We start from the raw sequence: 17,242 nt of genomic DNA on the forward strand, positions 1-17,242 counted from the left end.
TCAAACTATAAAAGGAAAAAAATGTAAGGTCTAGTGAGTGGATTTAGGGGAATCTTTTGGCAGAAATGTTATGTAGTGGGCCCTCATTTATTATGCCATGATTCTACAGTAGCCCAGAACGGACAAACCAAACACTGGCTCTAGAGAAGGCCTCTCCCATTCTCTGTGTTTTTAGCGACTACCGTATATAAGTGTTTGGAACTTGTAACTGTTACATTCTGCTAAATCCTACACACTTGACCTGTGAGTGTCCTTGGAACAAACTAAGAGTGAAAACGTAGAGATCTTCCATCATTACGTTTTTAGACACGTAGCTGTTGCTTGTGTCTCACAACAGTAAGCTAAGATTCCACGCTGTGTCACAGCTAATTATGTACTCCAATTTTATTTATTAATGGGTACAACTATCTCCAAAAGTCGGGTTAAGATTGATTGATTGCGATTTTAGTAATGTGAGATTCAAGAGCCTGAAAAATTATTTAAAAAAAGACAGGTGTGTAATGCAAAAGTAGAAAAATGATGTGTGTTTATATTTAGAAGGTTTTAACTCATTAAGAAATGGAAACTGCAGGGGGGGTTTCAGCTTGCACATTTATTTGTTTGTTTGTGGTTTTGGATGATGTTGATATCAGCCATAAAGATGGTGACATTTGCCAACAATCTCCTCTCTGTCAGGATTACCACTCATAATCACGCACACAGACACACACTTAGTAGGCGTTCTTGTAGGCGTGTTTCATGATGACCATCAGAGCCAGCCAAGTCTCCTCGGCGGTGGGGATGATCTGATTGGCGGGCAGGAGGAAGCCGTAATCACCGGTGTCCCTCAGCTCAAAGGTGTAGGAGTACTTGATGCCCTGGTTGTAGGTCCAGTCAATGGTGCCACCGCTGGCTTGGTCTACAAGTGAAACAGGTATTACTCAAGATATGTTCATATAAAATTTCCTATTATTAACATCTGATTCCTTAATGTACAACTTGGCTGTCTCAACAGAACTTCCGCTGGTTTCCAATAGGTCTGGTTTATTATACAGTTAAAAACTTAGTAGAATTGAACTATTTCTAACTTTGGTACCTACAGTGGTAGTATGACAGAAGACACGTTACTGAGTTCACTGAGCTATATGAGCCGAGTTCTGAAGGGGCTTGTTTGTATTCAGCTTTTAGATTTTATAGTGAGATTGTTCATCTATAATCATCCCATTAAAGTTAAACAGTTATAATGAAATCAAGGATAAGAATAAGAAAATAAAGTTATTGTGAGTTGTGACTAATGTTTAGTATTAAATGTAATAAAATAAACTGAATTCATATCATGAGCAGTCTTGTTGAAAACTTACAGATGGTGTTGATGATGCTGCCGTATCTGTAACGAGTACCGTACAGGGAGGCCAGGGCAGTAATGGCCTTCTTAGCCAGACTGTGCTGTGGGAAGAGATTACCATGGTCACATATAAACTACTATTCATAGTTTCTCACATTACTGTTGCACAATATAACATTTCTAACATTACAGGTGAACATTCACAAGGACTGAGACCCTGATGAGCCCAGAGAAGAGATCCACACTCAGTTTGTGATCATGAAAAATGAAAAAAAAGATCTGGATGAAGAAGTCATAAAAGTCAAAGAATGTGATTTTTACCAGCTCAGCTTGGTCATTGGCTGGAGTACGGATGTAGCCGTAGGGGTACAGGAGCATCTGGGAGTAGGAATGGATGGAGACGAAGGACTTGAGGTTACCGTGGGACCTCACAAAGTCAACAATGGACTTGACCTCAGACTCAGAGTTAGCCCTGGGTCCATGGTAAATCTGGGAGCAGGGGTCGTTGCTGGCACCAGGTCCTACAAAAAGGGCGACAACAGTTTCAGAGAAACTGCAAAAATATCTATAGATATGCCACCCTCTATAAACTACCCTGTGAACACTTTATTCTTTAGACACAAATATTTCCAAAAAATGCAAATTGTCTGTGAGTCAGTCCTCTACATACTGGAAAACAATTCCTGGCAAATCTATTTAATTGTGAGGCCATATGGTCTGTAGACCATCCTGTTTAAAGCCCCCGTAAGTATAAAAAATATGTTGATGCACGCTGTTACCACCTGGTGGTATAACCAAATATGACACTTGCTGACAGCAAGGCATGTCACTAAATTTCTACATGTTGTCACTTTAAAGATACAATAAGCAGTATTGGACAATAGAGTTAACTGTTGAATCTCATTTCCATGTTGTCAAATTCCAAACAAATCAGTATTTGTTTACCAAGGAATGATACTCAACATTCACCTATCTTAAATATTAGACCTTCAAATACAGGTCACAGAGGAAAAAGAGTAAATAATATGGTCATTCATGATTTTAAAACAAAACCAAACAAGAAAAATCTTATTGATAATGAGAATGGTGTGCCTTGGTACAGTTCAGCTAGAGGGGAAAGAATTTACCTCCAAAACCAGCATCCCAGTTCCTGTTGGGATCGACTCCGACACAGCTTGAGCCAGGGTTGGGCTTCCTGGTCTTACGCCACATGCGGTATTTTGGTTGCTTTATTTGGTTGCAACGGACACAAATACACAGTAACAGATTTTCTGATTTCATTTCAGTTTTTACTGAGCAAACGTGACATCTGAAACTACAATTCTCTTGCGTGTACAGTAGTTTTGCAGAGACTTTGAACCTAAACAGAGGTGTCAAAGTCTTTGAAAAATACAATAAATTATCATTAATCCAACACTGTAACACAGATACTCACGCTCGTTTGGGTGTAGGCGAAGCCGTCAGGGTTGGCCATAATAAGGAGGAAGATATCCATCTTGTTGAGGATGCATTTAAGAGTGCGGTCACTTCTATGAGTAGTTACAATCTACTCACAGAGATGTAAAGAACACAATATTCAGTTGCAACGAGTTAGTGGTCAGAAGCTGCGGAGACAGTGAAGAAAAAACAAAATCAACTTGAGATTTATCAAACTTGCACCTTTTTGGCAAACCAGGTGCCACTGGCCTGAGTGACCCACTCTCTGGAATGGATTCCAGTGTCAATCCAGAGGCCGGGACGGTTGGTTCCACCGGTGCTGAACTAGTACACATGAAAGAAAAGGTGAAGTCAAACAATAGTCCATGCAAAGGATAAATGAGTAAAGATATGTCAAATTAGATGGTGCCTCATTTTCTTTTATTGAAAAATAAGTCTTTATTTCTTTTGTTCACCTTGAGCACACTCAGGTTACGTCCCTCGTAGCTCTGACCGATCACAATCTTGCTGACCAGGTTGGGATTCTCCCTCACCAGCATGTCCTGGAAGTCGTAGATCTAAACCAAAGACAAGATCCTGGTCTTTAATTTCATGTGCATCACTTGAGTACAACATCATTCTATATAGCACTGCCTAGTCTTGATTGAGTTTAAACCTGTTGTTGAAGCGCTATCGTTTTGGGTAACAATGTAGTTAGAAGTCAGGTTCTTGACTGATGTAGAGCACAAGGGCCAGGTTCTGAAGCTGAATCTGTAGAGGGAGGTCTTTGGGGCTTGGTCTCCTCAAGCAGCAGACAGTTACCTCAAGCTGCCAGAAGGATCACAGCTTAGATGGCTGCCAAGGCAAAAACCTGCATGTGGAAGGTATTGGATATAGACAAAAGACAATACAGCTAGGGACTACCCATTGTAAGTTCACTGCAAGCTATTAGACGACTGAAGAGTTTCGACTAGTGACTGATAGTATTGAATCTGAATAATAAGCAGTTGGGTGGCAGAGCTCCCCCTTAGAGATAGGGTAAGGAGCTTGGGCTTTGGAAGGAAGCTATAGCGAAGAGCCACTGCTCGTCCAGGTCAGTTTAGGTGGTTCAGGCTTCAAACATCCCTTTGAGGATTTTCCAGGCATGACCAACTGTTAGGAGACACTGGGGTAAACAGTGGAGAGATTAGACTGTATACCTTATCTGATTTGGGAATGCATCACAATCTCCCTGGAAGAGCTGGACTACCTTGCTTGGCCTGCTGCCTTTGCAATCCAACCATGGATAAGCATCAAAAGGAAGGAAGGAAGGATGGAGTTTTGGTGAAATTATAATAGTTGTGGGAATATTGCCACACTTGAGGGATAGAGCTAATCTTATTTTTCTTCTCATACATTAGATTTGAGGATACCAGAGTGTGAGTACTAACCTCATCGACGGTGTGGTAATTGGCGTAGTCGAAGCTGTCAGTGGATCTGGCGCCACCAGCACGAGCAGCAGCTTCCATCTCCTCCTGCTCCTTCTCCAACAATGCCTGCACGACAATAACATCATTCATATGTGATTTCATTGACTTTTTTTTGTGCAGTAAATTTGACTTTGTTCCTTTTCCAGCCTGGCCCTGTACCTGCAGGTCTTCGATCATGATGGTGTACTCAATTGCCTTTGTCTCCAGGTAAACTTTGACAGACTGCAGGCTGTGGAAGGGAACTCTGACATCCACAGGAGAGGCCACATCGGACACTCCTCTCCAGAAGTCCAGCTGAAACAAAACACGGATATAATACAAGAAGTTAAGTCTTATCATTGTTCAATTTATTCATAAAGTGCTTGGAACGAAGAGGTTTGTTGTAAAAAGGAGATCGAGATAATAAAGAAAAGGGTGTCACTTGAATCAAGCTTTAAATCATTGTTAGTGGATGTTAAATGACCTCGAAGTGGATCATGTCCTCCAGATCTTTGATAAGAGCCAGCTGGGCTTCATCTTTCGCAGTAATGCGAAGCACCTGATGCCTGTGAAAAGAGAACCACAATGTTTTATATCCTTTTACTCAATATGCCAGACCAAGAAACAAGTTGGCTCACACAGGATGCGGTTAAATTTCTCAAAGACTGGCTGGTTCAGTGGAGCAGAGTGATAATTTGGGTGTTGTTAGTTGTTAGTTTCTAGTGTGGCACTGGAAACATTGAATATCACCAAACTGAAGATCTGAATGTATAGAAACGATGTATTATACATGCAAAATGACTAATTATGTAGATGAATGATGTCCAAATGAACCAAACTGTTTCTCCACCGATACCTAGTGGGAACATTTGTATCGGAAATGTGCCACAGGTTAAACCGCCATGAGTGAGTGAAAATAGCTGACACGTAATATTAATTTGGTTTTAACACACCTAGTTTAAGAGTTTTTGCAGTCTGGAGGTGAGTGAATGCAAAAGACTGCCACATCAGGAGGAAACAGAATAGCTCATTCTGAGGATTGCTACTAGTGTTTCTTTTATGGGGTTGTTACAAACATGAAAAAGTGTCTGTGATTTTTTATTAAATTGAGTTTTTTGACTTTTTTGGATGTATTTTTTAAAACATTTCAGTGCCGTAAACAAAATTTCAACCCCCTCATCTCACCATAGTATTATGGTGTAGGCAGAAATCCCAAAGTCAGACACTCAAAAACATCAAATTAAATGCAGAGTATGTAATTTCTAATGCTAAAGGTTTCTCAGTCAAAACAAAATACCTAAGTATGGTGGGATTATGGGAGTAGTTGTCTTTATTGTTAATCAACCACCACTGTTATTGAAAAACTATCTATATTATTTTTGTAATATCTTATTTCTGCAAAGAATAAGATCACAGGGGGGTAGGGGGGTTCATAATGCAGTTGTGCTAACTAAAGATGTGGAACGATGTGTTTTTAAGTTTCTAAAGATTGGTTCCCCCCTCACTATGAGTGGTTTGGTCCACTGCCAATCAACCCGCACCTCACACTAGTGTTGCCAACTTAGCAACTTTGCTGCTATATTTAGCGAGTTTTCAGACCCCTCAAGCAATTCTTTTTCAAAAAAGCGACTAGTGACAAATCCAGCTACTTGTTCTGGTTTTATCGGAGACTTCTGAAGACTTTCGAAGTCACGTTCGCCGACTTCCTTCTGACTCTGACATATCATCTGATGTTTCCCTTAAAGTGACAGGAGAGGCGACCAAATGAAATGCACTGTTGATTTGAATCCAATTTTAACCTTGTTGGAAACATTTGGGATAATGTCAGTACACACCTCAAAATACATAACAACGCTCTTTAATGCAGAAATGTAACATATCATATCTTTATGACTAGATACCACAGAGGGTAACGCCAAAAGAAAAGTCACACTGTGCATCATGCATGCACATGGTATCCTTTGAGTTATTTCATCACAGGTATCTGAACCAGTTTATGTCACTATAACTGGACATTTTCTGTTAAAAAGGGGACAATAAACGGACTGAAATCTTATTCCGTGCAATACATACATTACTCATACATTGTAATTTCACATTCATGCACACATACATATAAAGAGATCACTTACACCCTGCAAGCCCAACTTACCCCTCAAATGTCTTCTTGCCAAGAACGGCCACAAACAGCGCTGCGAATGCGAGCAGCCCCCTCATCCTGACCAACAGTGTGAACCTTGCGGTGGTGGTGGCTTTTATATCTGAGGGTGCCAGTTTAAGTGTCAATCTACGTGTCAGAAGCTGGTCCTGTTCTCTCATCAGCCTGAAGATACCAGCCCACAAGTTGCACCATATATGTTTTTGACATACAGTATCTGAAGTTGCATTCAGTTCAAAAGAAAAGGGAAGGTTGCTTCAGGTATTGGTTTCCCTTGTAGAAACCAGGTTCCTTATTGAGTTTAATTTCATTGTATACCATAAAGGGCTGATTACAACACGATTAAATTAATTTTTTTGTATCAATCATCTTTTTTTTTTTTAAGCCTGGAACATCCCATTGAGATATAAGATCTCTTCTCACAAGGTCAAGCTGTCATCTTAAGTAGTTTCACATAAAAAAAAACAGTTTACACATGTTTGGACACATACGACACAATAAGGAAACATAAAAGAGAGTAGGGAAGCAGGCTATACAAACACAAACCATATGGCTTTCCAATTCCAGTCAAAGTTTATGTAAAACAGCAACATATTTCGCTCAGGGCTGATGCAAGCAGCACATACCTTATATGTGAGAAGCTGCATGGAACCAGAGAATATTACAAATATTTTATCAAAATATTATGACTATCAGGTTGTATTTCACAATCCATCTCTTTGTTGGGACCCACAGATGAAGTCATTCATTGTGGATATCTAAATGGACTCTGAACTGAACTCAGTTTCCCAGAATTTCCCAGTCTTCACACCTATGTGTGAATTCAACTTTGAGCTACAGTGGGTCAGGATGACAGACCCCTCCTCTGACCAGATAGTCAAAACTCTTTCCTTTGTTCTCTCTCTTCTCACAAAGAAGTAGACATGAAGTGCTGATCCAGACTCAGTTTATAGCTCAAGATGGTATCTCACTGCTCAACAGGAAGCCGTCGCCGTCCACCGAGTTTCAGCTTCCTCTTCACTGTCAGTGCAAGGTTCAATTCATACCAGCTGCTGTGATACATGTACTGTGAACTCTGCATGTAAGCGGAGAAACACTTAGACATGAGACAACATGAGAACCCAGAGTGCAAAAATGCACATCTGGTGCTTACGCAGCACTTGAAAATGAGATATCCACCAAAAAATGTGACACCAACACTAACAACCAGAAACCCCACACAGAAATAACACTCAGTACTAACGTTAATATCCAGCTTTCAAATTCTACTTCTACATACAGTCACATTTTCATGGGCATAGTCATCAAGAATGTTTAAATATTGATCAATGAGCATCAGATAATATTTTCTACGTTCCAGAATCACTCTTAAAATACAGTTCTTTCCTCTTATAACTTTGAACACATTTTTTTTTTCACACATTTGAGCAGGTAATCATTCAAAGATAGCAACAAGTATTCAATAAGCACTGATCCTTGACATTACTCACTAATTCGACATCCCTCCGCTGTGCATGCCACGTCGCTGTTGCTTTTGTGTCACAACAGTATACTAAGATGAAAATGCAAAAGAAGAAAACTGATGTGTGTTTATATTTAGAAGGTTTTAACTCATTAAGAAATTGAAACTGCAGGGTTTTTTTTTTCAGCTTGCACATTTATTCGTCTGTTTGTGGTTTTGGATGATGGTGATATCAGTCGTAAAGATGGTGACATTTGCCAACAATCTCCTCTCTACTGGGATTACCACTCATATTCACACACACACACTTAGTAGGCGTTCTTGTAGGCATGATCCATGATGGCCATCAGAGCCAGCCAAGTCTCCTGGGCGGTGGGGATGATCTGATTGGCGGGCAGGATGAAGCCGTAACGACCAGTGTCCCTCAGCTCGAAGGTGTAGGAGTACTTGATGCCCTGGTTGTAGGTCCAGTCAATGGTGCCACCGCTGGCTGGGTCTACAAGTGAAACAGGTATTACTTGTGATATATTCATGTAGAATACCCTATTATTAACATTTGATTCCTTAATGTACAACTTGGCTGTCTCAACAGAACTTCTACTGGTTTTTCCAATAGGTCTGGTTTATTAAACATTTATAAACTGTGTAGAACTTAAATATTTCTAACTTTGGTACCTACAGTGGTAGTATGACAGAAGACACTTATTTTACAAAAGCAGTCTTGTTGAAAACTTACAGATGGTGTTGATGATGCTGCCGTATCTGTAACGAGTACCGTACAGGGAGGCCAGGTCAGTGATGGCCTTCTTAGCCAGACTGTGCTGTGGGAAGAGATTACCATGATCACATATAAACTACTATTCATAGTTTCTCACATTACTGTTGCACACTATAACATTTCTAACATTATAGGTGAACATTCACAAGGACTGAGACCCTGAAGAGCCCAGAGAAGAGATCCACACTCAGTTTGTGATCATGAAAAATAAAAAAAAAGATCTGGATGAAGAAGTCTTAAAAGTCAAAGAATGTGATGTTTTTACCAGCTCAGCTTGGTCCTTGGCTGGAGTACTGGTGTAGCCGTAGGGGTACAGGAGCATCTGGGAGTAGGAATGGATGGAGATGAAGGACTTGAGGTTACCGTGGGACCTCACAAAGTCAACAATGGACTTGACCTCAGACTCAGAGTTAGCCCTGGGTCCACGGTAAGTCTCTGAGCAGGGGTTGTTGCTGGCACCAGGTTCTACAAAAAGGGCGACAACAGTGTCAGAGAAACTGCAAAAAAATACAAATAAATGCCACCCTCTATAACTACCCTGTGAACACTTTGTTCTTCAGATGCAAATTTATCCTAAAAATGCAAAGTGTCTGTGAGTCTGTCCTCTGCATACTGAAAAAACAATTCCCGTCAAATCTAATTGATTGTGAGGCCATATGGTCTGTAGACTATCCTGTTTAAAGCCCCTGTAAGTAGGGATAAAAAAAAAAAAAAACATGGCACATTGGCACTACCTGGTGGTATAATCAAACTTATACCATGGTCTGGGTGAATACTCGATTCTGATTGGCTGGAGGGTGTAAGTTAAAAAGTGATATACGGACACCTACTAAGTAGTTCCAGTCAAATTGACTGTTCACCGCTGTAAATCAATGCGCTAGCTGGCTTATCAAATCTGAATATTTTATTTCCAGCACTGAGTTCAGTCCGTCAGTCCTTCAGTGTCTTATCCTCTGAACACCACAGGGTGGCGACTGTAACACTCAAGCTGCAGAAAGTTCACTTCCCCTCTAAATTTGCTGATATGCAAATAATCTTACATCCCGTTCGCTGTTCAGCTCTCTGCTTCAGGCTGCAGCCACAGTAACGTTACACACGGCCGGTCATTTGTTCGTGGAAATCCTGCTATTGATTTGGGGACAATGACATGACTGGTTAGCTAGCTATTAATGTTAGCTAGCATACTGTCAAATTATATTTACTGTTTGTCAACCGTATGCAATGTTATTGACTTTGAATCTTGCTAGCATAGCGTTAGCTTTCTGGCTCATTGCTGAGCGGACTAGAATATCTCCCGTTGCCAAGTCGTATCTATGATCCGTCCTATTTACTGGAAGAGTGAACAACGTTTCCGTTGCATAAGAATCTTACGGGAGAGTAATGATTGTTCCAGGTATTAGTCAAACCCTCAGGCGTTACCAGGGAAACTAAGTTATGGCTTGTGAAAAACTTTATATTTTGATTGTAAAACGCATGAAAATGTAAATTAATGGTCCGAATTCCTTTTCACATTGAACTGTCTTACATATTCAACGTTTAAATAAAGGTCACAAAGGAATATAAGTTAAGAATATGTGACCTGGTCATTAATGATTGTAAAACAAAATAACAAAACAAAACCCTCATTGATAATGAGAATGTGGTGCCTTGGTCCAGTTCAGCTAAATGGGAAAGAATTTACCTCCAAAACCAGCATCCCAGTTCCTGTTGGGATCGACTCCGACACAGCTTGAGCCAGGGTTGGGCTTCCTGGTCTTACGCCACATACGGTTCTGGAAACAACAGTGTGACTCATCACTGCTTGTCATTTCTATATTATGGGTTAAATCTTCCTTACATAGTATTCATGTGAAACTGATTTATTTATTTGTGCTTTATTGTGGTTGCAATAGGCACAAATACACAGTAACAGATTTTCTGATTTATTTAGATGTATCTTTTGTATTTTTACTGAGCAAATGTGACATTTGAAACTACAAGGCTCTTGTTTTATCTGATATGATAGTAGTTTCAGACTTTGAACCTAAACAGAGGTTTCAAAGCCTTTGAGAAATACCATGAATTATCATCAATCAAACAATTGAATATGGCAAGCCTGTGATACTCACATTTGTTTGGGTGTAGGCAAAGCCATCAGGGTTGGTCATAATCAGGAGGAAGATATCCATGTTGTTGAGGATGGCAGTAAGGGCGGGGTCACTTCCATAAGCAGTCGCAATCTACTCCCAGAGATGTAAAGAACACAATATTCACTGTATTGAGTTAGTGGTCAGAAGCTGCGGAGACAGTGAAGAAAAACCAAAAACATGAGATTTATCAAATTTGCACCTTTTTGGCAAACCAGGTGCCACTGGCCTGAGTGACCCACTCTCTGGAATGGATTCCAGTGTCAATCCAGAGGCCGGGACGGTTGGCTCCAGTGCTGAACTAGTACACGTGAAAGAAAAGGTGAAGTCAAACAATAGTCCATGCAAATAATAAGTGAATAAAGATACTTTAAATTAGTTGGTGCCTTGTGCTCTTTTATTGAAAAATAATCATAGAGTATTTGCTAGACTTTGTTTCATTCACCTTGAGCACACTCAGGGGACGTCCCTCGTAGCTCTGACCGATCACAATCTTGCTGACCAGGTTGGGATTCTCCCTCACCAGCATGTCCTGGAAGTTGTAGATCTAAACCAAAGACAAGATCCTGGTCTTTAATTTCATGTGCATCACTTGAGTATAACATCCTCCTATATAGTACTTGGGTGAGTTTAAACCTGTTGTTGAAGTGCTATCGTTTTGAGTTGCAACATAATCATGTAGTTAGAGGTCAGGTTCTCGACTCTCTGAAGCTGAATATGCAGAGGGAGGTCTTTGGGGCTTGGTTGGCCCAGGGGTCTCTTAAAGCAGCAGACAGTTACCTCAAGCTGCCAGAAGGACCACAGCTTCAGTGACTGCCAAGGCAAAAACCTGCATGTGGAAGGTATTGGATATAGACTAAAGAGGATACAGACAGGGACTACCCATTGGAAGTTCACTGCAAGCTATCAGACAACTCACATAGGGAAAGCAGAGCTTGGCTCAGGCAGAGTGATAAGTTGTGTCCGTATTCTCAGCAGGAAGTCAAATTGGTTGTTGAACTCCACTAGAGTTGTAACAATTCTCTTCTGCTCTTTTGCGGATGATGTGGTTCTGTTGTCGTCATCAAATGGAGATCTTCAAAATGAACTCTGCTGTTAGTCAAATGGAAAGTGGTTGGGATGGGGGGTAAACTCTGCAAAGTAACCGTTTTTGCTGTAAATGTGTGGATTGTTTGGCAGCCCCAAGCGTAGGAATTTTTCGGGGTCTTTTCCATGAGGGTAAAATGGTACGTGAGTTTGACAGGTGGATTTGTGTGATGTCAGCAGTAATGTGATCTTGGATGGGCCAGATCGTGGTGAAAAGCTGTGACAGAATTTATTTACCAGTCCTTCACCTGTGGTCAAGAGCTTTGACTACTGACCGATATAATGAAATCTGAATAACAAGCAGCCGGGTGGCAGGGCTCAGCCTTAGAGATAGGGTATGGAGCTTGGGCATTGGAGGGAAGCTTAGAAAAAAAGCCACTGCTCCTTCAAGTCAGTCTTGGTTGTATTTGAGGATTAAGTCAAAACTATTTAATTGAAGTTGTTTCTGGTAGTAAAGACAGTGGATACCAGTCGCTAGAGAGAGTGTGAGTACTAACCTCGCTGATGGTGTGGTAATTGGCGTAGTCGAAGCTGTCAGTGGATCTGGCGCCACCAGCACGAGCGACAGCATCCATCTCCTCCTGCTCCTTCTCCAACAATGCCTGCGCGACAATAACATCATTCATATGTGATTTCATGGACTTTTTTTTGTGCAGTAAATTTTGCTTTGTTCCTTTTCTGGCCTGGCCCTGTACCTGCAGGTCTTCGATCATGGTGGCGTACTCAATTGCCTTTGTCTCCAGGTAAACTTTGACAGACTGCAGGCTGTGGAAGGGAACTCTGACATCCACAGGAGAGGCCACATCGGTTACTCCTCTCCAGAAATCCAGCTGAAACAAAACACGGATATAATACAAGAAGTTAAGCCTTATCATTGTTCAATTTTCATAAAGTGCTTGGAACAAAGAGGTTTGTTGTAAAAAGGAGATCAAGATAATAAAGAAAAGGGTGTCACTTGAATCAAGCTTTAAATCATTGTTAGTGGATGTTAAATGACCTCGAAGTGGATCATGTCCTCCAGATCTTTGATAAGAGCCAGCTGGGCTTCATCTTTCGCAGTAATGCGAAGCACCTGATGCCTGCGAAAAGAGAACCAAAAAGTCTGTTGATTCAGTTGCACCATATTGTTTGCCAGTTTATTTGTAGTTATATTAAGTTGACCTCTTTTAGGGGCCCACATGTTGAGTTAAGTTGTAAGTTTGATTTAGCTGTTTTTTGGGTAAAATAAAAACCCACTTTTTCTGAGAAATTGTTCCTGTGTTCTGTTCCTAACTGCTTGGTCCCTGACAATCTTTTACTCAAAATGCCAGACCAAGAAACAGGTTGGCTCTAACAGGATGCGGTAAGATTTCTCAAGGCTGGCTGGTTCAGTGGAGCAGAGTGATAATTCAGGTGTTGTTAGTTTGGTTGGTTCTACTGTTTGACTGGCACAGCAGAGCTCTTACCAGGGTTTAGGGCTTGATTACCAATGTGGCATTGGAAACATGGAATATCACTGAACTGATTATCTGAATGTATAGAAATGAAGTATTTATACATGCAAAATTATTAATTATCTATATAAATTACGTCAACATAAACCAAGCTCCTTATACCTGGTGGGAACGTTTATATCATAAATGTGCCGCAAGATAAACCGCCATGAGTGAATGAAAGAATCTGACACCTAATATTAATCTGGTTTTAACACACCTAGTCTGAACATTTTTGCACACATTAGCAATAGAATCAGAGAGTGTGGAGGTGAGTGTGAAAGACTGCCTCATGAGGAGGAAGCAGAATGGCTCAGATTGCTGAGGGGTTGTTTCAACCAATTCAAAAAAGGAAAAAAAAAACAGTGTCCGAGATTTTTTATTAAATCAAATAAAATTTTGACAGTTTTTGAATGTATTTTTCAAACATGTCAGTGCCGTACATACATAAAATTTTAACCCCCTCACCTCACCATAGTATGATGGTGTTGGCAGAAATCCTAACGACAAACACTCAAAAAACATCTAGTAGGGGTTTTTCTCAGTCCAAACAAAACAAAAGAGCTAGGTAGTGTGGGATTATGGGAGCAGTTGTCTGTTTTGTTTATTGTTAATCAACCACCATTTCTGATCATAACTATCTATATCATCTTAGTATTGTTTTAAAGTTGCATTTGTGCAAACGCAAAAGTCACGGTGGGGGCAGGGGGTTTGGATAATATGCAGTGAAAACGATATGTTTTTAAGTTTATGAAGATTGTTCCCCCCCTCCATATGCCTCACAGTGGTTTGGTCCACTGCCAATCAACCCGCACCTCACACACCTGTCTCTGTGAGGGTCTCTCAGCGTTGTAAGTACATATTTTGCCAAGTTATCTTTAAAGAAAGGTGCTATTTATTTCTTGTCACAAAGTTGTAGGTTCAAGCACCAAAAATGCTTTGTTAGGTTAGAAAAAGCGTTTTGGCTTGAAATATTGCTCATAAGAAAGTTTTCTTTTTTTTTAATTGTCCCCTCCAATAGCCGGGTAAAATATCCGCACTTGTACCCGTGTTATGTTGAGTCACGTTCGTTGACTTCCTCCTCACTCTGACATATCATCTGATGTTTCCCCTGAAGTAACATCCTGTCACTGACAGGACAGGCGACCCAGTGAAATGCATCATTAATTTGAATCCAATTTTAAACTTTGTTGGAAACATTTGGGATAATGTTAGTGCACACCTATAAATATATAACAAAACTCTTTGATGCAGAAATGTTACATATCATATCTTTATGACTAGATACTGCAGAGGATAAGGTGAGAAGAAAAGTTACACTGTGCATCATGGGTTAGGGTTGCGTGCTCTTGTAAATGTCCACAGAAAAATAAAAGCATTGCATTTATTGTGAATTTATTCTATAATTTATTGTGTATGGGAGTTCTTGTATCACAGGTGTCAAACGGTATGAACCAGTTAATATTACTATAACTGGACATTTTCGGTTAAAAAGAAACGGAATGAAATCTTATTCCATGCAATACATTACTCATACATGTAATTTTACGTTCATGCACACATACATATAAAGAGATCACTTACACCCTGCAGGCCCAACTTACCCCTCAAATGTCTCCTTGCCGAGAACGGCCACAAACAGCGCGGCGAATGCGAGCAGCCCCCTCATCCTGACCAACAGTGTGAACCTGGCGGGGGTCGAAAGCAGGCTTTTATATCTGAGGGTGCCAGTTCACGTGTCAAACCACAACCTTGCTTAAGGTGATGGAGGTGTGTCAGCAGCTGGTCCTGTTCCCACGTCAGCCTGAAGATACCAGACCACATGTTGCACAGTGTATGTTTTTGACATATCTGAAGTTGCATTCACTACATGTTAGGACACATACAACACTTTAAAGCAACTTAAAAGAGAGTAGGGATTCAGGCTACACAAGCACAAACCATATGGCTTTCCAACACCAGTCTAAGATTATGTAAAACAGCAACACATTTCCTTCAGATCTGTTTGTGAAAGACCTTTAAAGGGGTTCACAGATTGGAGTGCTGCTGAAGTAATGGTTTTTTATAGCTCATCCCACGCTCCAGTTAACCCCGGGGGCATTTTAGAGAATTTGTTTTGTACATCTGTGCTATAGTTGAAATGACAAACGGGTGGAAATATATGTAGGTAGTTGACCCAAACATTGTCACCATGTATATTTTTGTTTTCTAAAGATTCACATCAAACAATGGTGAATGCATGATGCTGCATTGTTACAAATTTGAAAACATATTTTTAGGAAACTACTGTGCACACATTTCTTTCTAGCCTCAAATAGAAAGGGTTTTTTTTAAACAGACGAAAAACATTTTTTTCAATGCATTATCAATATGCACATCAAGAGCCAACTTTTCATCAAGCCATATGCTGAAGTATTCATAAGTAGTGACTCTTTCTTTACACATACAATCGAATGTCAAGATAGAAGATCAGATGCTTTGGAGCTACAATGACGAAGAATAATAAAGAGTAAAAACTGGAGAGTGATATTTTTTATGATTAAATGAAATTGATAAAAGCAGTGAGAATTGTGAGAAGCAAAAGGTTATGACTGTCAGGTTGTATTTCACAGTTAATCTCTCGATTTATTTTAATGTAAAATGTCTTTCCAGCACAAAAAAGGTTTCTGCTTATCATATGTATTAAATAAAAACACCTTTTTCATGCCATAATATTCACTTTTAATCATTTAGGGTAATTTATTCATCATTTGACATAGTTCATACATTTGCTGTTAGAATTTAGGGGCTTTAACTTTAATTTCACCCAAAATGTTATGGTCTCAATGATTCTTTGTTTGATTTTCTGTCTGACCTTCACAACATGTCTTTGTGTCATATAATACATTCTGTGAATGTGTCAGTAGGTGGTGAAGTAGGCATAAGTTTACATCTCAAGCTGGTATCTCACTGCTAAACAGGAAGCCTTGGTCGTCCACTGAGTTTCAGCTTCCACTTAACTGCAAATCTGCACCCGGCAAGCAGATTATGGGCTAAATTCAAACCAGCTGCTGTGATACATGTACTGTGAACTCTGCATGTTTGCAGAGAAACACTCACAGACATGAAACAATATGAGATGTCAGAGTGCAAAAAATTAAAATTTCACATCTGGTGATTACGCACCATTTCAAAATGAGATATCCACCAAAAATGTGACACCAACACTAACAACCAGAAACCCCACACAGAAATAACACTCAGTACTAACGTTAATATCCAGCTTTTGAATTCTACTTTTACACACAGTCACATTTCCATGGGTACAGTCACCAAGAATGTTTATAGACATCAGATAACGATTTTCAACATTTCTGAATCACTCTTTCCTTGTATACCTTTTTATGTCATAAAATGTTTATCACACATAAGAGCATGTAATCGTTCAAAGATAGCAGGAAGTAAGCAATAAGTAGCGACCCTCGACATTACTCACTAATTCGACATCCCTCCGATGTGCATGTCCTGAGTTTGGGTTATGCAACCCAGCTGATAAGGACACTGCAGAGGAAAAGTAAAGAGACAGAGGCAGACACTGAGTCAGGTGTGGAAAACACCTGCTAGCGGGTTCCTGATTCACAGAGACTTACAGTGAAGCAGGCATCGTGTTTGTCTACATCCATGTGTGTTGCTAAACTGGAACAGGGGCTCCTATCGGCTTGGTTTAAGCATCACTGAAAGCCATCGTCGACAGACGTGTATAAATTCTCTTTTCGTCACGGTGAAACAGCATTTTGAGAACATATAACTTCCTTTTTTGATGAACTCTTTTCTGTTGAAGAATGTATTCAAGAAACATGTTGTGAAATAGGAGTTGTATATATTGATATAGTGATAAGGAGAAATACAGAAAAATAAAGCATTCAATTGACTATTTAGCACGTAAAGGTCCAGTGTGTAGGATTTAGCATTTAGCAGTGAGGTTGTAGATAA

The 17,242-nt window shown here is 40.1% G+C and overlaps 2 protein-coding genes across 2 annotated transcripts; both read right to left on the reverse strand.

The window, feature by feature from the left end:
• Window positions 1-572: 572 nt before the first annotated feature.
• LOC115587227 (carboxypeptidase A1-like) lies at window positions 573-6,441 on the reverse strand. The gene is made up of 11 exons (XM_030426931.1): window positions 6,341-6,441; window positions 4,673-4,754; window positions 4,369-4,503; window positions 4,171-4,275; window positions 3,217-3,318; window positions 2,984-3,085; window positions 2,760-2,870; window positions 2,452-2,551; window positions 1,646-1,845; window positions 1,341-1,425; window positions 573-898 (listed from the first exon to the last, which is right to left on the reverse strand). Exons 1-11 carry the CDS (start codon window positions 6,403-6,405, stop codon window positions 711-713), a joined length of 1,275 nt encoding a protein of 424 aa, XP_030282791.1. The 5' UTR covers window positions 6,406-6,441; the 3' UTR covers window positions 573-710.
• A 1,541-nt stretch (window positions 6,442-7,982) lies between these two features.
• On the reverse strand, window positions 7,983-14,966 carry LOC115587228 (carboxypeptidase A1-like). Its single transcript, XM_030426933.1, has 11 exons — window positions 14,875-14,966; window positions 12,796-12,877; window positions 12,494-12,628; window positions 12,296-12,400; window positions 11,158-11,259; window positions 10,915-11,013; window positions 10,695-10,805; window positions 10,268-10,358; window positions 8,852-9,051; window positions 8,545-8,629; window positions 7,983-8,304 (listed from the first exon to the last, which is right to left on the reverse strand). The coding sequence occupies exons 1-11, from the start codon at window positions 14,937-14,939 to the stop codon at window positions 8,117-8,119; spliced, it is 1,263 nt and encodes a 420-aa protein (XP_030282793.1). The 5' UTR covers window positions 14,940-14,966; the 3' UTR covers window positions 7,983-8,116.
• Window positions 14,967-17,242: the final 2,276 nt, after the last annotated feature.

The sequence above is a fragment of the Sparus aurata genome, chromosome 8 (assembly GCF_900880675.1).
Source record: "Sparus aurata chromosome 8, fSpaAur1.1, whole genome shotgun sequence".
Classification (NCBI taxonomy): domain Eukaryota; kingdom Metazoa; phylum Chordata; class Actinopteri; order Spariformes; family Sparidae; genus Sparus; species Sparus aurata.